The following is a 25696-nucleotide window of genomic DNA, read 5'->3' as shown; positions in this document are numbered from 1 at the left end:
GGCTAAAATCTCCCATTTTGCTCTGCCCGTGAATGCATCGTAGTAAGCGCCTGACGTCACGTTATGTTTGGCGCTGACATTCACGCAACTGGTCCCCGGTCAGTTTCAATGTGTTTACCAGGCCAATAGACTAACGATGTTGCCAGACTGTAAACTGAACTGAGATCTGTAAACGGAAACGGAAACTGGAGCCGCTCATACGCCGCTTCGCGCGTTTGTCCGAGTCGTTGGCGCCAACGATACAACGCACCGAGTACTGCCAGTGTTAGGAGCGTTACGTCGGCTGTCTAGCAAACATTTAGCCAAAGTTATCTTCTTTTTGCAGCTAAATCACCTTCTCATAAGCATGACGAGGCTCTCAGAGGGTGCGATAGAGGTAAGGTCCACCTTTACGCTCTAACTGACGTTGATGCGCTGAAATACGACTTTAAAAACTATAAACTGCCGAAGTTTAAGACTGTTTGGTGTCAAGTGTAGTATTTGTTCACCTGAATAAACTAGCTAGCAGTTAGTAGTTTGCACTCCGAGCAAACTCAGCTACTTTCTGTCATTTAACGAACGTTAGTTAGCTTAATGTAACATTAGTGTTCACGTTAATGTTTGTAACCAATTGCAGCTTAATGTTGTCAGACGCAGTAGAAATTTAACTTAAACGTGTAAGTGGCAATAATTAAGTGGCATATATAAGTTTTTTATATATATATATATATATAGTCGAGATTGGCTCTTAAATTTACCGTGTGTTCTTCCAGGCTCTATCAATTGGCAATAGTGCTAACGACGCAGTGCTTCAGTTGGTGGTGAGTACAAAACATATCTTTCCTTAACATCACTGTTCAGCCACTTCATCACTACATTTCCTGTATTTGGAGCAGAGATTGACACCATATGCATAAATCTAACTTGTGCTGTTTCGTTTGCTCAACAGTCACATCTGTTTGAAATCAGATCTAGGAAGCATTAAGCATTACCTAAATTGGGTTTGAAGGGTGGAAAACTTTCTGAAACTCCATTTCAGACCATGACCTGCAACCTATCCCTGAGAATACTACAGTATTAGTATTTGGCTGCTATTTAAGGCAGAGTCTCATACGTATTTAACAACAGGAGAGACTTCAGGAAACAGATCCTAACATGAGGCAGCTCACTGTGTAAGAAGTTGTATTGACAAATGAAAGGCATGGGACTAACACAAGCCTATATGTCCATACATTTTTAAATGCAGCCTACATCAGGCTAACCAAGATGAATGCTGTCATATGATGCATAATGACAGGATTAGACAAACATTACAGTAACTCTTTTTAAAAATATATATTTAACCGTATCACTTGTATTTCACCTCACAGAACATTCGCAAGATTGACAGTGGAAGCGGTCCTACTCGCTTCCGGGTGATGATGAGTGATGGACTGCATACTCTGTCCTGTAAGTTTGTACTTTTTCGTTCTTTTTCTTTACTTAGCATAGATGCAGATCAGGATCTAGAACAAACAATGTCATATGTAAAACATTCGTTGGGACTGGTTTATAGGATTTATTTTGTGATTGTTTATGAACAGATATGGTTGCCAGTATTCAGACAGTGAAGCATCTTTGGTACTTGAAGGCTGGATGTTTTTTTTTCTTGAACTAGACACAAAATAAATTTGCGACCGAGTTTGACTTGAGTCACGAGTAGTTCTTCTCAAGAAGCCCTTACTTGAATGAACCCGGGCCGCCTGTCTGATATTCTTCTCTCACTTCTCTAACCCTCTGCAGCCTTCATGCTCTCAACGCAGCTGAACTTCATGGCTGAGAAGAACTTACTGGTCCCCAACTGCGTCTGCATTCTGAAGAAGCATGTGACCAACATACTGAAGGATAAACGGTATGTAGTTTTTTTTTTTTTTTTGTTGTTGTACATTTCAATTTTGCCCACAATCTGTACAGTTGTGTCTGACGGTGAGCATAAATGTATACGATGCCGTTTTCCGTGGTTCATGGTGACGTTTTATTACAGACGGGTGGTGATCATTTTAGAAATTGAAGTCATCAAGCCTGCTGAAGAAGTGGCCGGAAGAATAGGTGACCCTACTCCTCTAGCCGAGGGTAAGCCTTCAAATCACATTTCATGATAACATCTGCTACTTTAGTAATCACATTTAGTCTCGAAGCACTGGTGAGTGAATATGTTTGTGAAGTGAGATGGATGTGTACATGTAGATTGGTCTCAATGGGTCATAAATGCAGGCCAGTACTAATGTCAGATCTTCCTCGCAGGTCTGATCAAAGGCCCGCAGTCGGCACCGGTCCCTGAAAACCGCCAACCACTGCTGCAGCAGCAAAATAGAAATGAAGGTGAGTGCAAGTGTTTATTATTAACTCTTGGGCATTAATTAAAATGGGTGAAAATCGCATTTACATTTTGTGGAAAACACTGTGCACACATCGTTCCTAAATGTCCACCAGATGGCAGCATTCCTCTGCTGCTTTCTATAATTTGGGGTGGCCCACAGATTTACATGACGGCAGTCCTCTTAAGGCCCGTTGACAACCATTTTCATTTGAAGCTACCTCGAGCCTTTTCTCGAGGGTTTTTGACTCTCACAAGTTCTCCAGAGCTGCCCCCTTTATCACGTGAATGCTTGGTATCATGAACTTGGAACAACTATGAGCCTTGTGTAGATGAATAGCGCTCTCTGCCTGTCAATCGTAGTGTTTTTTTGGAAGCACAGTAGAATACACAAATACCTAGTAGCACAGAGAACCTGGCGCGTGTATGTTAACCCCATGAGCAAACAGATTTATTTTTCTAGTTTGGTCATGTCAGGGATGAGCAGGGGGATCACAGCATTGCAAATAACTTGAATCAGGAGAGATGTGCAATCCGGCTGTCGGGGAGGTTTTGCCGTCTTCTAGCGTGTCATAGCAGGTATTCATCCCTTTAATCTGCCGTGTGGGAATTGGGGGGTTGTGGCGAGCGCCCTCCTCATCAGCACAGTCGTTGTTCATTTCTCTGTGTGTGCCGGTTGATCTGGAGGCTTAATTACCAGAAGTGCTGTGGTTGGCAAAGTGCGAGGACTTAAGTGGACACTTTGAACTCTAATCCTCCGCGTGAGACGCACACAAATCAAATGTGCAGCGCTTGTTCGAATGGGGAAAAAAAATCTGAAAGTCAGGCCCCACAGCTCTCCTGGGGAAGAGCACATCCAGTTTGTTACAGCGTTTCACACTCTGCCCTGATTCTGTGAAATGTGACTCATCCTTCTCACCAAAAAATGCTGGATCACACATCTCCACCAACTTGGCGTGACGAGATGTTTGTTTCCTGTTTGAGTCGTTCCTGTAGCTCGACTCGACAGCCAGCAGTGGTGGTGTCGCTTCCAGTCGTTGGGTTCTTCTTCGACGAAACTTCCCCCATGAAGTGAGATAACTGCAGTGATCGAGCAGTTGCAATCCCAAGAAATTGGATTTTTTTTATTGTAATTCGTCTCTGATGAATAATGTATGTGCCTCTCTCTTGACTCCTCTCCATCACGGCTCCTAATTGATCATTTATTTCTCTCTTCATTCCTTCGACAGCGCACAAAAGTTTCGGTAGAGACTTTGGGAAAAAGACCCCATCTGCTATGCCCAGTACTCCGGGGGGCAGCTCTAAAGTCGTGCCCATCGCCAGCCTCAACCCCTACCAGTCCAAGTGAGTACGCCTCCCGGTCCGGGCATGTCAAAAGGTTGTATATATGAAATGTTTGGCACAGTAATAACATACATACATTTATGATTAAAAACAAGTAAATAATAGCAATGAAGAAACTACTAAGCACCAGAAAAGCCATGTGAAGCCATGTTAAAGCTGGACATTGAAGACAATATTATGAAGAACTACTTCATTGGAAGGAGCTCTAGAAAATGCAAAAGGTCTCGGTCACAATAAAAAAAAATAAAAAAATAAAAAAATAAAAAAAATCAAATGATCAAATATGTTTGTTTTAATGCAACACTATTATAAGGAATTAGTATTTTTAAAACTGTTGAATATCAGTAGTCGGCATCTTGAAGTCCACCGATGCATCATGTGGTGCTGGCCTAAAAAAATGCAATATTGCTCAGGCAACATACACCGATTATTAAACGGTTGAGTTGGTGAATAAATGCATGAGTTAATGAATATAAACACGCAGCTGTCGGGTTACAATCTCATCCCATGAGGTGCTCCACAAATGAACAACACCGACATGACTAACCTCAGACTCTTTGTCGTCCCCGTAGGTGGACCATCCGCGCCCGTGTAACCAACAAGAGCAGCATCCGAACATGGAGCAACTCTCGTGGTGATGGCAAGCTCTTCTCCATGGAGATTGTGGATGAGAGCGTGAGTGTTATTGTGGTCCCAGTGTTGATTTTTAATGCTGTGTGAATAAACCACAAGATGTCATGAGTTGGAAATCCTGGACTGTCCCTGGCAGTTAATATATTAACCAACTTTTCTGTTTTATTACAGGGAGAGATAAGAGTGACTGGTTTCAACCAAGAGGTGGACAAGTTCTTCAGCCTGGTTGAGGTTGGCAAGGTGAGACGTTCCTCCGGATAATGATTCGGCACAGACCGTCCTAATTACCTGTCAAAACTGACGGATTTGGCCGCACGCTGTTCTATCAACAGCTGCCAGCACTTTGTGAGTTAAAACCCACAGAGACTGTGAATGAGTCATCTGGCTACACTGTACCCGTACAATAAGCAGCTTATGATCATCTGCCAGCCTTTGTTGAGGCCCCCCCACACACACACACACACACACACACACACACACACACACACACCGACTGCCTGAAGTCGTATCTCGTTTGCACCGTTCAGTCAGGTGAAATGCTCCCGAGTAGATCTCTGAATAACACGTGGTTCATCCATCTGTGTGGGGCCAGGTCTACTACATCTCCAAGGGCTCGCTGAAGATCGCCAACAAGCAGTACACGTCGGTGAAGAACGACTACGAGATGACCCTCAACGGAGAGTCGTCCATCATCCCCTGTGAAGACGACTGTGATGTTCCCGTGATTCAGTGCGACTTCGTCTCCATCGGTGACCTGGAGAACCGAGAGAAAGACTCCATCGTCGGTGAGGATCTACACGTGCATTTAACCCAACATGCGTCATTAAAACCCAAGACAACTTAAACTTATCAGTTGTTTTCCCCTCATGTGCCCAGACTGTATTTTTAGTGGAAAGGAGCCTGCAGCCCTGACTACAGAAACATGGCATACTGTCAAAATGACAACATGGAGCCCTATACATAGCCCCGACATTTAGCAGAGTTCTGCTCAAACAGGATGCCTTTGTTAGAAAATGCCTACCGACATTTGAGGTGTTGTTGGTTCAGGTTGCCGATTTCTAAGCACACTTCCTTTTATTTTTCGCTCTTGGCAATTATCACAGGTGTCTCTAGATATTTATAGAGTCTTGACGGGTTAAAGAATATGGTGGAGGAATATAAACATATTTTTTATTTCTTTCAGTTAGAGCCCTTTTTTTCCTCCCATCTCCTAAACAAAGTCTTATCTCACAGTGTATACAAGCAGCTAATTAGATCCAACGGTGAACGTACTGTGCACTAAACTACATGGAGTTCATGTAAGTGTGTTCTGTGATTCCCGGTGTGTAAGTGCACATTGTTTTCCTTTACGGAGTGCTGTGGGGCTCTTGTCGAGGCCTAAACGTATCATAAGTCTCTTTAAGCACTGGCGTGTTGCGAGAAGCAAAACCAACCAACCGGAGCGCAGAGCCCTGCTCTTGCTGAGGGGTTCCCAAGCAGCCAATAATAAGTTATCATAAGCAGAGGATAGAGTTTGTAGCTGAAAGTAGAGCCGGATGCGATGCGAGGTTGGGGTAATTACAGCATACGAGCAGAGTGGTATTAATACTACTGATGACAGTAATAGCCTGTAGTGCAGATTGACTTTGGGCCCGATGGCAGAGCCGACGAGGAAATGAGAACCTGCCGTCACAGGTAAAATGAAGTGATATTAAGGAGTCTTCTGCTTGTAATTCTTTTAATGAAAACTTCAGCTTGTACTCGCTGTTTGAGTAATTTCTCACCAGCTTACCGGTAGGCGTCGTAAGTTTTAGTCATCATGGTTAATACATCTAAAACCCTTCCAGTCAGTGCGGGTTTATAGATGAGTAATGTTGGCGATGCCACTCTTGCACATTCACAAATAAATGGCTCTGCGTTTATCACGCTTGATTACATCAGTCAAAGTATGCGTGATAAAGTGCATTGGTGGAAACAATTAAAGCCTGTTTCTTGGATTAGCTCCTCCATTATGGATGTAAGTGCCCGGTCCACAGGTCAGTGCACCTGATTTGAAATGAATGAATCACTTATTTGCTACGAGCCAATTTGTGCCGGAAACCATGAGACCCGAGACTGACCTGTGGGCGTAAACACGATCAATATTTATGATATGGATATTTGGAAACAATCGGGAGATATTAAACCTATATGGTCATCGCCTCTCAAGAATATCATAAGCGGTATATGACTCAAACTTTTAACCGTAAACTGTGGACCGTTTAGGTCGTAAATAAAGAAATGGATCCAGTGTCTGCTGCTAATGCACTGGTTTATGTCTTCTATTCCAGATGTGATCGGAGTGTGTAGGAGTGTGGACGAAGTGACCCGCCTCACCACCAAGTCAAACAAGGAAGTGTCCAAGAGGACGCTCAACTTGATGGACATGTCTGGGAAGCTGGTGACCGTCACGCTGTGGGGAGAGGAAGTGAGTGCAGACATTAGACTGGGGGAGTAGAACGCGTAATGAGGTAGAGCAAGTAGTGTCTGGAGCTTTCTCTAATGGAAGGTGAAAAATCAATACCGTACCTTATTATAATGCATAGACATGCTTATTGTAATGGTTAAGCCTTCCCCTCATCGTCCTCTGAGAACAACCGTTTACTATAAAGGACTGAAGCCGAACCGAAGCCAGATCTCACATGCACAGGGTGAACACAAAGGACCAGAGTACCGGCAGTATAAAAACCAGTCGCCTTTTGTGAAGCTCATAATGTTCAGTCTTTGGTGAGACCGTGTCAGCAAGAAACATTTCCTGATCGCTGTTCAGCGGTTTGAGAGCCAAAGAAATGTAATAATGTGTGCGGTGTTTAATGGAGGCGGCTGTGGTTGTCACGGGGTGATAAAGTAACTGTGCCAGTGCGGTTGGTTTTTACCTGTGGCTCAGAGGGCCTGTGTCGAGTTGGCCACCGTTTTCTTTCCTCCTGACAAGAAGTGCAGCGTTCCCCGTTTGTTTGTCTGACACAGATCCCTTTTCCACCGGGACCTGCTGCGGTACACAAGATGTATAGTTTATGAAGAACAATGGCAATGCCAAGAAGCAAGTGTTGGAGATATTTCTCCCAGTCACTGAAGGCTGCACTGTTGCCCCCCCCCCCTCTCTCCTCTCTCTGTTATCGTGTTTTTATTTGTTGGGGGCCTCCGGTTTTAACAGTAAAGAATAAAGTCATTTTAGAAATGTGTTCATAGTTCATAGCGGCGAGGTCTGTCTCTTGGTCGGTCCATCTCTTTGGTTCAGACTGAAATCTCTTAATACCTATTCGATGGATTGAGATTCATGGTCCCCAGATGATGAACCCTAACGACTTTGGCTGCCCCCTAGACCTTTCCTCTAGCTCAATGAAATCTCTTTATATGGCGATCCTATATGAGGGATCTCCATGAAAACATTAGAGTTGGCCACCGTTTTCTTTCCTCCTGACAAGAAGTGCAGCGTTCCCCGTTTGTTTGTCTGACACAGATCCCTTTTCCACCGGGACCTGCTGCGGTACACAAGATGTATAGTTTATGAAGAACAATGGCAATGCCAAGAAGCAAGTGTTGGAGATATTTCTCCCAGTCACTGAAGGCTGCACTGTTGCCCCCCCCCCCCCTCTCTCCTCTCTCTGTTATCGTGTTTTTATTTGTTGGGGGCCTCCGGTTTTAACAGTAAAGAATAAAGTCATTTTAGAAATGTGTTCATAGTTCATAGCGGCGAGGTCTGTCTCTTGGTCGGTCCATCTCTTTGGTTCAGACTGAAATCTCTTAATACCTATTCGATGGATTGAGATTCATGGTCCCCAGATGATGAACCCTAACGACTTTGGCTGCCCCCTAGACCTTTCCTCTAGCTCAATGAAATCTCTTTATATGGCGATCCTATATGAGGGATCTCCATGAAAACATTAGAGTTGGCCACCGTTTTCTTTCCTCCTGACAAGAAGTGCAGCGTTCCCCGTTTGTTTGTCTGACACAGATCCCTTTTCCACCGGGACCTGCTGCGGTACACAAGATGTATAGTTTATGAAGAACAATGGCAATGCCAAGAAGCAAGTGTTGGAGATATTTCTCCCAGTCACTGAAGGCTGCACTGTTGCCCCCCCCCCCCTCTCTCCTCTCTCTGTTATCGTGTTTTTATTTGTTGGGGGCCTCCGGTTTTAACAGTAAAGAATAAAGTCATTTTAGAAATGTGTTCATAGTTCATAGCGGCGAGGTCTGTCTCTTGGTCGGTCCATCTCTTTGGTTCAGACTGAAATCTCTTAATACCTATTCGATGGATTGAGATTCATGGTCCCCAGATGATGAACCCTAACGACTTTGGCTGCCCCCTAGACCTTTCCTCTAGCTCAATGAAATCTCTTTATATGGCGATCCTATATGAGGGATCTCCATGAAAACATTAGACCTGCTAATCATCATCTGTTAGCATTGCCATTATGAGCCGCTTTCCAGAAAATGGCTTAATCTGGAAGACAATGGTAAAAACATGAATTATGAATCCCGGGCTGAAAGCCTAAAATAATAGACTGCGTGATGTTATGCTGTAATGGCTGTGATATCAAACATGTTTAATGGGGACATTTCTGTCCTTAAGGGTCTGAATGTCTGTATTATGGCTATTATATTATTATTTATTATAATTTTTTTTATTGGAGCTGATGTTCAACATCCAAATTTCAGGAAAAACCCTTCACACTCTTGCCAAAATGTTTGCCATATGCATTAACACAGCCCAAAAATGTTCGTTTTGATGCATAAGGGTTTTAACAGTCTTGTACAAAATAGCAACAAATGGCAATCCAGACAAATAATAAGTAACAACAAAGTTTTAATGAGTGTTTCCACATCTCTCGTTTGGCGTAGGCAGAGAAGTTCGACGGCTCTACACAGCCCATTGTAGCCATAAAGGGGGCGAAGGTTTCGGACTTCGGTGGCCGGTCCCTCTCCGCATCCTTCAGCAGCAGCATGATGATCAACCCAGACATCCCCGAGGCGTATAAGCTCAGAGGCTGGTAAGTGAGCCTGAAATTCATAGATAATGCAGTGCGGAAAACTGTGTACCGGTGACAAAGTGCTTTCATTGCAGGTATGAAACATGATATATATTAAACGCCAGAGGGCTTTCTCTCATTTATTTCACCCGCTGCAAGATAAACTTACGGTATGCAAGTATTGCTGTCGAAATTGGAGAACTCAAAGGATTTAAATGGTTGCAAGAGTGCATGCTTTGATTCTCATCATCAAGATTAGTTTCCTCCTATTAGCCACAGTGTGTGTGGGGGGGGGGGGGGGGGGGGGGGAGAGACATTATGTATAAATGGAAAACATATTTAATCTGTAGAAATGCGTTTTTATTCTCCTAATCGCCTTCGTAGATGAAATGAAATCAGACTAGTGTGTGTGTGTGTGTGTGTGTGTGTGTGTGTGTGTGTGTGTGTGTGTGTGTGTGTGTGTGTACCTGTGTTCTTTCATGTTGGTTTTTATCTTTTTGTCAAGATATCTTTGCCCTTAAAGTCAGAGTAGTTATCTTTGTACATGGAGACATGTTTATTGCACTCTAGTTGATTTCTATTAGAAGTACCACAGCCAAATGCAGAGTTAAAGGATTGTACACTAACACAATCAAGGTAAGCGACTCTTCCCTTTTGAAGATTTTCGGCTCTTCTTGCAATGGAAAAGAGAAATATTTTAAGACCAAAGCTTTCATCTTTAATTTGGGTTCCCGTGTCACTTCCTTGATTCCTTATTTTCTAAATGATCCCCGCTCCAAAACATAATCATGCACTGTATGCATGCGTTTTGTCTATTTTCAAACAAAGACATCACCTAGTCGTAGTCGGTGTGTTGTGACACCTTGTTAGGTGGCTGTATGAAGGTGTACAGGTTGGCACATGATTGACACTGAGGCAGCGCCGTCGCTTCGCGGCGGGGGTTGAATCTCGCTCCAGCGCGGTGACAGCTGATCCGTCACCTCCGCTCCGTGTTCCTGAGCCAGAGATCCGATTGATTCCATCCAAAGAGTTTCATTTATTTACCTCCCAATACCAGTGGCCTGCTCTCCACTGAGGAATACAAATAATAAATATTAAAAAAAAAAACCGTTCAAATTTAATTTGTGACAAGTCGAGTGCGGCCTTTTTCTGCCGTGACAAATGTGTCTGAGAGTATTTCTACATTATCAGAGGAGCCGATCTGCATCATCAGAGCGGTGGACCGTGACTACGTTGCAGGAGAGAAAGAGGCAGATCACAAAATATGCTCAGACGTACTCCTTTAATCAGATGTCTTGGCTCAGTAGTTTCTTGATGATGATATTACCTCCAGCCTCTGGCTTCTCTGAACATTTCCTTTTTATATTTCATTTCTTAGAATGCCAACTACTGTGAACTGCTTAGTTATTTTTTATATATGATGGGATTATACTGCAAGTCATTATATTTGCATTGTGATAGGAAGTGCTCTGTTATCAGAACCACTCCCGGGTCTTCTGCTTGTTGAGCACTATTAAGTCCTGAATCACTCTATCGCTGGAAAGCTGAGACTCTTTTGTCGCCAGCGAGCCCAATTCATGTGCGATGACGTTGGTCCCCGTAGTTGCCTTTTCACATTGATGTCACTGTGTAATGTGACCTGTCGTGACCTCTAGGATAATAATACGCCTCATGAGACTTTACACCTACAAACTAGAGACCTAGAGGGCATTCAGAGGATGTATGGCTTTCCTAGCTATAGTGAGCAGTTTCCAGAACAGAAGGGATCGCCATCGAATCGCTGCAATATGCTGTTGCTCAATGTCTTGGTGTCTTAATGTTGTGTTTTTATATATTCTTAAGTGGTGGCACCAAATCTGTGTATCAAACCCAAACTAGCTGCAACAACGTATGAAACCTAAGTGAGCATGGGAATGGCCGTCATATACTTCCATCCCAATGTTCTAAGCCCTTTTTAGTCTTTCACAACGTATTTAAATTAAATCCGTTTTTATTTCTGATGTATATTTAGACCTTGGATTAGCTAGACTCTTCTGTTGCTTTGTCCACTGCAGAGGAGGAATTGGCCCCCGTGGGTCCTCTTTGGTCAACGTGTGCCTGCAGGTTTTTTTTCGCAGCATCCACAGTTTAAACGTCACAGACGGAGGGAGGCCAGACCTCACTCGCAACATCGCAGCGCTGCATGTCTGAGAGCTGTGTCTCAGCCCGCCTCATGCTGTTAAATACATGCTGTGTGTTTTGTTGTCTGGTTCTCAGGGTGGTTGGTAGCTGTCCACAAGTGTGTCCCTTACTGACTGAATGTCTGAATTATGGTAAACAGAACATGGGAGCAAATCAATTAAACCCTAAATCAAGCTTGTGACGATGATATTTTTTCATTTTGCACAGAAGAACCCAAAGCTTGTTCTCCCACAGCACAACAAAGACGTGCCTTTACAGTACAGCCAAGGCTGCTGAAACATTGTTTCACTCGTGCAGAGGCGTCTTAATTTGATTCTGTTTTGCCGCAGACCTTCAGGACTTTCTCAAATTAATAGTCTCTCCTTGGTGGGCCATTGTCTCCACAACTCATACTGCAGAGTATTAGTCGCTACACTCAGCACTTTCCACTGTGCTTATAAGTAAGAATGCTGCACTCGGCCCTAATCGTCTTGATCATGTGTCTTTTTCGGGAGTTCTTGACACAGGTTGCCAACTTGACAGTAAACCTACACTAAGTTCCTCTTTGTGAACTTTATCAGGGTAAAAAAATCTGACTTCACATTGGTGCATCTGAGTGTGAAGACGCGGTTGTCCATTAGGGGGCAACAGCTCATCTAGAGATGGCCGTGCTGCCTTCTCCCAGACCGCCGCTTCTCTGGTAACGACACTTTCTTCTCAACGGAAGACATTCAACACACACTCATTTAGTCACACGAGTCCAAGCTGACCGGTTCTTTGTCTTCCTTATCATGACTCCAGTGTTTCCACATGTCGAGGCCACAGCACGTGGCTGTGACACTAATCATGTCGGCCCAGAAGCCAACAAGCTCTAACACGGCAGTCTAATGAATACGATGCCTCCGTATTTAATTGACTGTTATTTTACCCACGTTTCCCTTTGCTGTGTTGATTAAAAAAACAAGTGGCAGATGTACGAGCTGAATGGCTGCTGTTGAGTTATTAGCTGAACTGAATTAGTAACTGACTTCCTGAATGTTTCAAACCAAATTGGGTAACAAGTGTCTGACAAAGTGAACCACAGTACCAAACCCCCCGGATGCTTTACTGCAGCATTGAATTAGCACTAAGTGGCATTTTGTTTTGTTGGATTATTAAGTGTCTCGGTTGTGAGGATTTGTTGCTTAACTTCGTTATGATATTAAACTAAATATCTTCTGGTTTTAGACTATTGGTTGGACTGAAAAAGCACTTTGAATACTTTAGGTTGGGTTTCCATTAGTAGTTAACTATTAAATTAATCTGCAACTATATTGATAATCGTTTAGTCAGTTAAGACAAATTTCAAGAATTAAAAAGTTCAAAATTCTATGATTCTTGCGCCTTAAAGGTGAATATTTTCTGGTTTCTTTACTCCTATATGACAATAAACTGATCGTCTTTAAGTTGTGAACAAGACATCTGAGAACACTGATCAACATTGTTCACTGTTTTCTGACTTTATACAACAAACAACTTATTGATTAACGAAGAAAATAATCAAAAGATGAATCAACAATGAAAACGATTATTTGCAGCATTAGTTCTGAAAAAGCATAACGGAATTTCTTTTAAACAATTTTTTGACTTTTTATTTTAAAGACCAATACTATTTATTCATCGAGAAAATAAGATTATTTTTGCTACATATACCAGCCGTACATAGAATTACACTTTCAGTGCTTTAATAAGTCAAAAATACTCTCATGGAAGCTTCATTTTATGTTTAATTTACAGAAGGTTTACAAAGATGTCAGAGATATTAATAATAACTTGTCCAAGATGATATATTCATACATTTATTTATCTATTAATTTAAAACGCGGGATGTTCAGCTTGGCTTACTGCACTATTTACATCCCGTTGTACCAAAAGAAGTACTGTAGCACAGCAATAACTTTCTGCTCTGTCTATAGAGCTCTGTATATCACAACCTCATTCCAATTTAATGTTTGTGACACAGTGGTGAGAATCTCCTGATGAATGCAGAACTGTCCCAGGGTGTGTGGATGCCATGTCAACGTTAGCTGGCTGTAAGAGGCTAACACGTCACACACACACAACACGGAGTGCTGGTGTTAGCCAATCGCTGCCCAGGCATGGGGGTCTTTGCCACACGGCTGACTGACACTTTCCCCTCGTCATCCCCTCGTGCCTCTTCCTCTGACACGTCTCGTCTTCTTCATCCCGTCCTTGTTCATTGGCACGCTGACATTTGACATGTCTACGGCATGTCTGCCAAGCCTCCAGTCATCTATCTTGGTGTTTCTGCGGATAGTTTGTCTCACTGACGCCACGCTGGGATCTGCCTGCTTCCAGTTGACTGTTGCACATCTTCAGCCAAGTCTGACATGTCCTCGTTTTGTTTCCTTCATTTCGATCGCTGTCTGCTCTGTCATTTCTGATTCCTGTGCTCCTCAGTCTCTCTGATTTAACAAAACACAGAGACAGTGCAGCAGATTTAAATGAAGTGAAGCCTTACTAGTCTGCACTCTTACCTTATTTAAAGTGCAATGCATTTTTAATCAGCTCTGCTATGTTGCCACTACACTTCTCTCCTCCTGTAGAACGTCAGTCTCTGGAGAGCAGCCACGACAGAAAACGCTTTCTCCATTTTGTCCGTTTTTGATGTGTCGGAACATCTTCCTGCATGTTCCTGGCTGGCTGCAGTGCAGGTACACCCGAGAGGGATGTGGTGCCACCGCAAAGAATTGCTCACATTTGTCAATGTGGGGAAATTGGCAGCCTGTGTGCGTCGCTCTGGCCACACACACGTTAATGGGGATATTTTCAATTAGTCATGCCTCCAGGAGCAAAGCATGCTCTCGCTGGATTTACAACCCGACCTCCCCCACTGTGTGCCACTCTGCCTCATGGCCAACAGATTAGTAAGCTGTATTGATCCCTGGGACCATTTGACACTGTCATCCCCCCCCCCCCCCCCCCCCAATCTTTCTTCTACTTTGCCTCCTCTCTTCTTCTTCTTCTTCTTCCTTTTGTCTTCACTGAGTTACCGGGGAACATTGGGCGTGAATGGGTTTCTGATATCACTGTAACCGCCCTGACCCTGGCCAGCTCATCTGTCCCTCTGCTGTTGATTAATTTCAAGCCTCTCAGTCTGCCCGGCTCTCAGCTCAGCCATCCTTGCTTTGACAAACACAAGTGGATGCTCTGCCTGGAACATTTTTTATTTTATTTTTTTTAAAGTGAACTGTTAAATGGACAGCCTGTAGTCTATTGACAGCCATGTGAACAGCAGACTGTTGTGTCTCCTGCTTTGGTTTGGATGTATTCAAATGAATAAAGCAGCAGTCTGAAGTAGGCCTCAATGTGCCAGCATTATGCATCTCCGATGTGGAAATACAGCTTTCTTGAATTTATTTTTAACGAGGTAAATATGAGGTACTGCTGTGCACAGCTGAAGCCATAGCTTTATTTCTGGATTAGTCTTTTGACAAAATGTATCGGCAGCTATTGAGACGAGTCTTTAAGGCATTTTTTTTTAAGGGAAAAGGCAAAATATTCAGTTTCTCAACCATGAATATTTTGTTTTGTCCTCTAGCATATTAAAGTAAAATCTTGGCTTTGGACCATCTGTCAGATAAAATAAACCGGATTATGCCAGCTTGGTTTTTTTTGCAAAATTGTGATGCGATTCTTTTTATTTTTTTATTTTTTTTTCAACATGTTATGGAACAAACAATCAAGGAAATAATCATGAGTTGCAGTCCTGCAGCTACACGTGACCGGGTAGAGATCAGCAGTGACCGGTATCGGTTCTCTCTCTTAACAGGTATGACAAGGAGGGCCACGCCATGGACGGACAGTCTGTGACGGAGGCGAAAGGTGGCGGGGGAGGACTCACCAACTGGAAGACTCTGTCTGACGTGAAGACGGAGCACCTGGGACACGGAGACAAGGTACACACGTGCTCGGCTTTGCCTTGAGGCGCTCCGACATTCAAAGCAGCGGTAACCCCAGACGTATTGTTATTCAAGGATGAGCCTTTGAAGATATTCAAGGACAAACTGAAAGCCTGCCGCTGAATCCCAAACAATACATATGAAGGTGCTCACAGCCAATCTGCATGTATTAAGAACTCAGTGTATGTCAGTGCAGTACCTACCCAATGAACGAAGGACCGAATAGTCGAATATTTGGGTTTAATGTGACCGTGTCACTCGTATCTCTGCAAAGGTAAAAACCCTAAAATAATAAAATCCCCTGCACCACCAGGTATGTGTGCTTAAGATTCTGATTATTCCTTCTTTATTGTGTATTGTTATGGTGAAAGTCACATTCATCCCTTGTATTGATCACACAGGTTCTATTCTTTGCCCTCTGAGATGCAATTACTGCCCTCTGATGAGTAAAGTAATGACTTCTCTAATTTCCCCCCTTTTTCATTTCCACCTTCGAGGGAAGTGGTGTGTAAGAAGTGTATAAGTTGTCTCGAGCGGATGATGTGACCTGCGCAGAGATCTTAACTTGTCATTTAACATGATCTGCACATTAGTAATCATCACAGTATGATTAAAGTATCCCATTAAGACTATGGGGCCATTATTAGATGGAAGCAATTATGATAAGGCACCGAGAGACACGAGAACAATTTTGCTCCATTGTCTTTTTGGAAGCTCAGAGGATTTAAGGGCCCATAACTCCTGAGAAAACAAAGAGAAATGGATTCAACCAGAGTAGCAGTTATCTTTACGTCCACAGTAAGTGTAAGATATGTTTTGGTAAATATTTCAAACTCTGCGTGCTTGTCTGCTGCCCGAGGCTGTGTCCTACACGGGTTGCCATCATAATTCTTTCTGATTATGGCCACAGCTGCAGGATTCTCCAGTAACGGATCGTAGGCGTATTGCTTCCTCATCATTCCTCTTTTTAGTGTCGCCACTTCAGCTATACTATCATCTACACCCCCACAATGCAGCTCAAGCAGCACCCATCTATTTTGTCCTCTTGAATTCCAAACCCCCCCCCCCCAAATCCTGACAAACTATTAACCCCGTCAGGTAAAGGTCCTCTCGTGGCATTAGCTTCCTGCCGCTCAGGAGGGGAAGCTTTGACCCGGGGCTCCGCCTCAGCATGGCGTGTGATGAGGCTCCGTACTGACAGAGGGGTTGAGGACGGCCTTGGTTCAGCTCCTTTGAGACATCCCATACACTGGGTGGCATGGGGGTCAGACCTCTCAAACCCCCCCCTAACCAAAGTCTGTTGCAATTAATTGTGCCTGTCACAAAGCCTTTGTGTCACAATCTCAGGTTTCCACATGGCTCCCGTGCCCTCTCTGACAGCACGTGGTCGCCCTCCTCTTGTTGGCCTGACACTGCATTTGTTGGAGGCCTGTGGCGGTGGCTAGAAACGAGTTCTTCTGTGGCAGCGCCGTTCACTCACACACTAATTGCAGAGGGATTTACTTGATTAATTGCACCTCATTTAGCAGAGGTTGATGTCTGGGTTGTTTTTCGGTAAATCAAAACAATAATTAAAAACAGCGTAGCCAGCTGCTCCAGGTGGATTTCTCTTATTTTGTTTCTGTCATTCCAAAATGACACGGGATATCAATTGTCCCGTTCTGGAAGTTAATTGGGGTCGAATGACTTTTTCATACGAACACAATGGTCCGCACTCAGGAAATATTTTTCAATAAATTGCGTTTTTTGTTTATTTTCTTTAGCAATGTTGGAAACATTAGCAAGAGTTTGTACCACTCGGTAAAGTATCTTGATTGTGTATTTATTTGGAAGAAATCTTCTCTTGACCGTAGGATTGAATCCGGTGATTATTACACAGATCATTGAAATATTTAAAAAATGCCTTCTAATTTTCCAAAAATATTCCAGTTTTTCCTCGGGCTGTACAATATGGCGATATGCTATATTCTGAAAATCTAAATCGATATCTTGTCTCGTACATTTGTATTATAAGTGTGTTCTGTTCCTGGTTTTAAACGCTGCTTTACAGTAAAGTGGTTTATTACAGTGTTCTAACTGTTCTATTCACCCACTTAGTCATTATATCCACATTACTGATGATTATTAATCAAACATCTGTGTGCAAGTATTTTGTGAAAGCAGCAATAGTCGACTGTAGTTGATGTTTGATTTACTTCATATCACCCAGCTCTAGTTTCTCTAAATACAGAGGGCGTACGTGTTTCTTCACAATAAACACAGTCTCACATTAATAGTGGCGTTAATGATTGGTTGATGCACTTAAGTCACCAAGCTGGCCGCGCTTTTGCGCTGCTCCCTGACCCTGAACTGGCCTTTAGCCTTTATCAAAGCGTGCGGAGCATCGTCTGTTGTCGCAGCCCATGCTGAGGTTAGTAGGAGAGGGAGGCTCTGTCCAAAACAATTAGCCGTTAGCGTGCAGCAGCTATCTGTCGAGTACATTAGGGTCTGCCCTTCCCGGCGAGGAGAAGCAATGTGCCTCGTCTGCAAACACGTTGAAACCAGTCGTCCCTTCGTAGCAGCATATCCAGAGCGGCTTCTTGCATTCACCCGCTCCTATCCGATGTGTCACTTGGCGGGGTGTTTTCCATGCAGCCGAAGAATCTTTCCCGAAGGCTGTTTGTGTGCAGTCTGTTTCAAAAGTTTGCCGGTTCCCCATAAACGCAGCAGCTCACCGCACTAGTTTGCATTTGTGTCAGAGCCATTAGGGTTTCTGGTTGGGAGTATAAAACTCTTGCATCTGCTACACAAATGTTGCTTTCTGACTGTTCACATACACCATTACACGCTCTCTTAAAATGCTCTCTTAAAATGCCATCTTAATGTACATTTCATGCAGTTTTATTCCTAGTTTTCAACAGTCAACATATTTAAAATCCAGCAAGAAGCACATTCCAGTAACATTATTCAGCACTGAACTTTTGTTGATATGAATATTTGTTTGTATTCCCCCTTTTTTTTTTTACTTTTAGGCGGACTACTACACCTGCATAGCTACCATAGTGTACCTGAAAAAGGAGAACTGCCTCTACCAGGCCTGCCCCAGCCAAGACTGCAACAAAAAAGTGGTTGACCAGCACAATGGCATGTTCCGCTGTGAAAAGTGTGACAAAGAGTTCCCCAACTTCAAGTACCGCCTCATCCTTTCTGTGAGTGACTCAGCACTGGCTTCCATAAAGCTTCTAACGGGCTCTTTCTTTCAGCCGTGCTCACACACGAGCATTTCTGCTAATGCACATTATCTTGAATGCCTGTTCTTCCTGCTTAGTGTTGAGCAGCTGAGGCTCTGCATATCATCCCTATTCTCATTGCCTCGTCGTTCGGTTCTCCTTACTTATTCTGCCTCCCGGGACTCAAGCCCCTCTCTCCCCCTATGGCCCGGCTCCCTCTGGTTCAACATTGGCCCAATCTGCTCTTTGCAGTTAAATTTAGAAACATTTAAAGCCAACTCTGCTATTTTTGAGACTCAGTGTGATGACTACTAATTTTAGATTTTTTTTTTGGTGTTTAAAATCAGAGCCACGTTGGGTTAATCGCTGCAGCTTTCCATACTGTTAGTCATTTTACAGAAAGTGCACGGAGGAAGAGACCAACGCAGGCCTTTTTATTCTAAGCTCGTTCGCAAACCGACATTATTACGAAAGAACAAACAACGTTAGCTACAACAACTCACTTAGTCGGCAACAGAGCAATTTCAGCCAGGCCTCTGAACTAAGCGGCGTTTGTTTAGTACCACTCACCAGTCGACATATTATTCTTCACAAGCTGTGGCATAAGCTGTGAATTTGCTTCCCCTGTATGTATCACAAGAGCGTCGTGACTGCTTGTTTTGCCAGCAGGATAATTAGAGGATGTAACAATTTCTTAAGAGCAGAGAGATGCGTTAGGTTAACATACCATATTTCAGCATCCAGCAATCTATACTTGTGTACATGCGTGTAACGTTTCTTCCTATTCACTCTTGCCTTTTCGTTTTCCATATAATCCCACAGGCCAACGTTGCAGATTACGCAGACAACCAGTGGGTGACTTGCTTCCAGGAGAGTGCGGAGGCCATCCTCGGCCAGAATGCAGCTTACCTGGGGCAGCTCAAGGACTCGGTGAGACTCTCCTCCCTGAATATATATAATACTGGCCTGGGGAAAATAAAGAGGCTTTAGTTCCAGCCAGATATGCACGCTCACACACTCCTGCATGGACAAATTAGTGTAAAAGACACCGTGCTTTGTCTCTTCCAGCCACAATTACTTAGAAAATCCCAGTTTTCCAAGTAATTGAGTTGTTTTTCAGTATTCAGCTGTCAGGCAATTGCTTTATTTTGCACTCGAAACTGTGATGAAACTGACATTTGATTAAAAAGAACGTGTGTACCTCTTGAAATTGAGCCAATCAAATGTTTTGTTTTTTTTCGTTACAGAACGAAGGTGCCTTTGACGAGATTTTCCAACAAGCCAACTTCAACACTTTTGTCTTCCGCAGCCGAGTGAAGCTAGAAACATATAACGTGAGTAAAGCAGGGATGGCAATCGTCTGATATAATGCCTACGGGTTTGTTGCTGTTACAGAAAATATGGCTGTTTATAAGACGGGGAGGGGAAAAAAAAATATGCAGCCTCAATCTCCTCAAACACCATCATTCCGTGGCAGACTGGAAATGCAGCACATAAACAGGTCCTTTTATATTTTAGTCGTTTGTGTTTTTCCTCCTTGATAGTCTTCCCATTCATTAACCGCACTGCTTTCATTTTGACTGACAGAGCCATCTCTGGAAAAAAAAAAAAGCGTTTGTCCGAGATTGCTGCTCATTTTCAGTGGCTTTGTGAGGGGCGCACGCACAGATTAGTCGTGGTCACTATTTCCGGGAGGCCACACAGATAGAGGTTTGTTTTTGAGGGACGCACATAAAAGAATAGATTGGGCTGGGACTCTGAGCAGGAAGTGTGGAGCCGAGCCAGAGGCTCATCCGCCTTCCAAACCACAGAAGAGGCCTCTGTGTCTGTCACATTCAGCCCGGCATCCTAACTGCCAATGGCACCTCTACAAGCATGTATTGGCTGCTGCCTCCACACTCCTATTCCTTCAACAGAGACACCTGCAACCCCTCTTTCAGTTTGTTTTCTTCCCCTCAATGCTACAAGCCAGCCATTGTGCGCCGCGCTCCCGTACTGTCATTGTATATGCTTGATGTCGGACAAAGGAAGTCAATGACACCCATTCATCCTGTTTCATCACAGTGAGACGAAGATTAGACAGAAGCGCTTGTTTCAGGGGTTTTCAGAACAGTTGAGGAGAATAAACTCTTCATTTTTAATTGAACCTGCCACACGAGGAGATTGTCTCTGATAATGACATTAAAACACACTGTCAGCACATTTAAAAGTCTCCGTGGCTACACCTAATGTTAGGAAGGTAGACGTCAGAGTTTGAGCCTTATGAGTTTATAACTAACATTAAAACTGAAACAGGATAACGGAGTTGGTCAAGACAATATTTTGGAAATTAATACATTTAATTTTTAAGCAAATGAACACAGCTGGAACATGTTTTTTAAGCTAGAACACTGTTCTATGTACTAACTGTTACAATGGCGTTTAATCTCATTGAATATTCATGACCAAAGATTGTTCTACATACAAAACCAGCAAATGTGAGAAACTTTTCACAATTTTCTGACATTTTCCCAAATAAATCTAAGATTTTAATGATAAACGTTAGTTGCACCCTTATACAATATATTACATTTAGCCAAGTACAGTGAACAACTTGATTACTATCTCTACCTTACATAGAAGAGAATGACTGCAATTGTTATAAAGAATGATCAAGATTTATTGGACCTTTTAGTATCAAATGGAAGCGTTGTGATCTTCTATCGTTTGTCGCTCAACATCACACCGAACAAGAAGCCAAATAGGCTTAATGAGCAAAACCAAGCCACAGTAGAAGGAGAAGGGCATCCCATTTGGGATCAAAACAACATTCAAGTTTAATTAATGTCATTCCGGCATCAACATTCTCAAATAAATGAGCATAAAGCCTTTCCAAGGGTAATGCGAGGTGCCACTGAGACCCAAAAGCTTTGCCACTTAATAGAGTTTTCTGGCCATCAAATGAAAACATTCTATGATTAATTACAGCGCGTTTCTCAAAACAAGTGTGTCGTGAAGCTGGTTCATGTAAGCATGATGTGCGTAGTGTTATTATTCTCACATAAATCAATATCAAAGTTGTGCGTTGGCCTTATTTTAATATTGCATGTAGGTAATCGTGTTGTAACTCTCAAAATGTCAGTGGCTGAATTACTTTGTTATATTCATATTTCTATACTTGTCGTGTTACTGCCAGAAGGCAATCTTTTGAATATTACCACACAGTACTTGAGTCTTGGACAGTCCTAAATCTTTTACTTGCCTGACGTTAGAAATGTCTGCTTGCGGCTAGTATATAGGAACTGCTGTGCTGTTATTAAGGTCTCATTGTCCCTGTAGGCCGCGTCTAGACGCTGTAACTGATTCCCGTTTCTCAAAGGGAGGACACTGATGGCACAGCTGATATTGGACATTCAAGGCTTTTCATTGCACCACTACAGGCCCAGCTTCAAGTCAGCTAATATTCTCTCTTTTGGCCCTTTTATAAATCCCGTCTGTCTTACAGGATGTGACCGTGGATGATCACGTGATGGAGTGTGTTGCATTAGTCTGGGGCGACAGTGTGTGAGCGTAGAGGGTAATGAAGTGGGACTGCTACTGGTTTTCCATTCCATTAAAGATTGGTTGCTCTTGACCAGTTTTCTGGTGCTGCGTAAGAACCACATGTTCCAACTACGTGATGTTGGCTGCTTACAGATTCACTCTGATCAACCACAGTCTTAACATTGCTGTCGGTGTGTATGGTGCATGTAGGGTGCCACAAAAACCCCCGTTACAAAGCCCTGCTCAACAACGAGGGTTTTAACTGGTTCTCCATGTTGTTAAACCCGACATAGAAGCCAAAGGTGACCTCTTCATTACGTACAACGCATTACCAACTTTTTAGTATCCTGTTCATTTATCTATATAGAGGATTCGCACGACAATTTCTTCTACTATATGTCAAACTATAATGATGAAATCCTAATGTCTTTTGTAATATTTCTCTTGCGTCATATAAAACCAGCAAAGAGATTATAGTGGGCTATTCTGGAAGAAAGTGGGCAGCAGTCCAAAGAGAGATGATTTACATTTCACCCACTTGAGCTGCAGAGGATTAATGGAGACAAAATGAGTGTAACCTCTGTTTAAATGCAGAGAATAATTGCTCTGGTGGAAACGACCTTCCTGTGTCTAGACAGCTGTGGAGGTGGTTATGGCTTCAAAAGCTGCCGCTTTTTTTTGTGAACCATTCATCTGAATGCCAACGCGGTTCACATACGCGGCCCTAACATTATGCCACTTTGTCGTTGGGGGGGACGAGAGGAGAAGCCAGCAGATGTGTGGTATGGATGGAGAGATAAAATGAGCCACACTTCCTGACTTTTTTTAATACATTGCAATGACCTCAGCAAGATGGACGCTCTTCCTGAACGCAATCTGTGTTCTAGCCGTTTCTGAGTGGCGTGTATTAGCAGGGAATAGAGGCTTTCAGTGCGTTGATGGAAGTTGGGCTTAATGTCCGACCTGTACGCAGTCAGGACACGAGGAAGATGAGTGGCATGTTGTCTGGGGCAGGATTGTATTAGTTATATTGCAAAAGGTAAAATAAAAGGGGTCATTGCGTATTAACTTTTCAGCAACGTATTTAACAAACTATTTAGCAACTTACCCTGAAGACACCGCTCCACTCTGCAGCACATGGTGGCTTGTGTTGGTAATTGTCATGTTTGTTCTGCTTTATAGTTCTTACCCATTGTCTTCTTGACGCCGGCTGTATTTTGTCCCTCGTATTGACAATATATGGTTGTCCTCTGAGAGCTTACCACAGTATTGTAAGTCAACGTGTGCTCTGCTGGACAAACTATGCGACGACACCAAATCTAAATTACCCAAGCACCTTTTCCTGCGTTAAATTCTGTAGAATATAATATTTTCGAGAAGACGGCTCAACCGATTAAATCTGTCTCGGATAGATAGTCTGTCAGCATGTGTAATGTACCGTCGGGTCTTATCTATGTCAACTCCACGCAGACTCGTACAAGCTGATATTACACACAATATGGATTTTTGTTGGGGGAAAAAAACCAACTGTATAAACATCACATGTCAACAGGAATCTGATTATGTGTACAGTGAAAAGAAATAGTGTGTGCTTCCTTCCTTTAACTACCTCAACGACGCACTGTGTGATGTCACGTGTCATCTAAACGAGTTTTCTAACTGTCTGACAGGATGAGTCCAGGATCAAGGCCACCGTGATGGATGTGAAGCCCATTGACCATAAGGACTACAGCAAGAGGCTGATCATCAACATAAGGAAACTGGCTGCTCAGTAGGAACTTACATCTATGCAAAGTATTATTGCTTTTGCAAGTTTCCTTTTGTTCCTGTATAGTCAACGTCAGCTCTAAATGTGTGACAAAGTTTTGCTCACAAAGCAATTGTATTTAGTTTTTTTTCTTTACTTCCCTGCGAATGAATTGTCCTTAAAGTACTTGTGACCGTTCACTCTTCCTTTGGCAAATGATTGGTGGCCCGACTTTTCTTTCTTTTGTTGGTGAACAATAACGGACATGTTTTCTTTCTTTTTGTTATTTGGGGAAGCAGAGCAGAGTGGAGAGTGGGTCAGTAAGTGACAAAATAAATCACAACTGTGTCTGTCTTAAGTCGGCCAGTTGTTCTCTGCCTGGCCGTGTGGGGCCGGTGGCTGCTTTAAGCAGGAGACCAGCACAGTAGCTCGCACTCTTTTCACTTTCTGACGCGCACTCAAAACAGCGAGGCTGGACCTGCACATGCCTGATAAGACCGCTTACTCTCCCACTCTTTTGTGCCTCGTCCCTCACACAACTTGCGAACATAAGCACATACACACATGCACAGTGCAGACCTAGAGGGGGATGTACTGTAGTCTATTTAAGTAGAAACGAGTTTTTTTTTTTTTTTTACATTTCCAATGCCTTTAACCGTCTGTTCTGTAATTGTTTATTTTTTTTGTGAGAATAAATATGTTTGTAATCAAGTTGTCTGTTGTTTTTTACGATGCATACTGGTTTCCCTGTCAGAAGTCTGTTGTATTAATGGAAGTACATAACAGTAACGCGTAAACTATTACTATCCATTTCAGCACCTGATCCTAAAGCTAACCAAAACATGTAGACAATTCTATTTCTTTTAGAGTTGCACCATGTTTAGTGGATTTATTCAAAGACTGGCACACAATGCCGCTCTTATCTCCTCGGATTTTTGCTCAGGTGTGCAACAGACTCCTGCAAACCTGACTTTCATGTCGTATTAAAGCAGAACATCGGTAAGTCTGCGCCGCCCCATCTTTCATGCGATAACATCTCGTTTCTGCTGAGCGCTGCATCTGTTGCCTGTAGTGTGCCGGGATGGATTAAACCTGTCTGTAAATGGTAAGGAACGGTGCGTTTTACTTTATTTGATTTTGTCAGCCCTGCTTGGAGATAGTGATGCGGGTTTGCCTGTGATTTCCCCCCCCCCCCCCCCCCATATCTCGTACAGCTAACGCTTTAGATGTTGCAATACATCAATAGATCTTCTACAACGCCACAAGTCGGTTATTGAGGCAGGGAGTGTCAAAGGTCGCCGATGATGCCGCTCCCCATTCCTGCCTCAAACTCCCAGTCAATATACAGCAACAGCAGAAAACGGTCCCACAGGACCTGGTGGCTCTTTAGCCATCTGAACTGAAGCGTTTCATTTAGTGAGGCACGCATCACGGCGGTGAGAAAGGTACTTCTGCCAGGTTCATCTAGCGATTTCCCCGGGGGTCGGGTCTAGCGAGTTATTTTCTGACATCCCATAACCTATTTGAAACAAGAAAGCTATTGATCAAGCTTCAACTGGAGTGGAGTCACTTGATAATTAAATTCTCACACCTGTTTTTTTGATTAAGCCGATTACACAGTTCTATTTAAGTGAGAAATTAGATTATAATGCGTGTATAATTGATTTTGCACTTGCCTAGAATGAGATTGTCTGATAGCTGCTCGGCATTACGCTTCTTTGCTCGTGCTGTCTTTATTAACATGGCTGAATGGAAGTGTCACGCAACATGCTCTAAATTAGCTGTGATTATAGTCT

The 25696-nt window shown here is 43.1% G+C and overlaps 1 protein-coding gene across 1 annotated transcript; it reads left to right on the top strand.

Moving 5' to 3' along the window:
* The first annotated feature begins 168 nt into the window (after positions 1–168).
* Positions 169–24611, top strand: rpa1 (replication protein A1). Its single transcript, XM_076100875.1, has 17 exons — positions 169–376; positions 753–800; positions 1350–1428; positions 1762–1870; positions 2003–2091; positions 2263–2340; positions 3565–3679; positions 4252–4354; positions 4484–4552; positions 4905–5097; positions 6622–6758; positions 9173–9321; positions 15293–15419; positions 18434–18610; positions 19454–19561; positions 19879–19965; positions 23824–24611. The coding sequence occupies exons 1-17, from the start codon at positions 347–349 to the stop codon at positions 23926–23928; spliced, it is 1803 nt and encodes a 600-aa protein (XP_075956990.1). The 5' UTR covers positions 169–346; the 3' UTR covers positions 23929–24611.
* Positions 24612–25696: the final 1085 nt, after the last annotated feature.

The sequence above is a fragment of the Anarhichas minor genome, unplaced genomic scaffold (assembly GCF_050575085.1).
Source record: "Anarhichas minor isolate MPS153535 unplaced genomic scaffold, ASM5057508v1 ptg000026l, whole genome shotgun sequence".
NCBI lineage: Eukaryota > Metazoa > Chordata > Actinopteri > Perciformes > Anarhichadidae > Anarhichas > Anarhichas minor.
Note: the sequence above shows the minus strand (reverse complement) of the source record. Positions and strands in the feature narration are given on the sequence as shown.

Coding starts and splice junctions, on each gene's coding strand:
- rpa1 (XM_076100875.1), top strand. CDS start 347: ATGACGAGGCTCTCAGAGGGTGCGATAGAG. Junction 1,871..2,002: donor AACATACTGAAGGATAAACG/GTATGTAGTTTT, acceptor GTTTTATTACAG/ACGGGTGGTGATCATTTTAG. Junction 15,420..18,433: donor ACCTGGGACACGGAGACAAG/GTACACACGTGC, acceptor TTTTACTTTTAG/GCGGACTACTACACCTGCAT.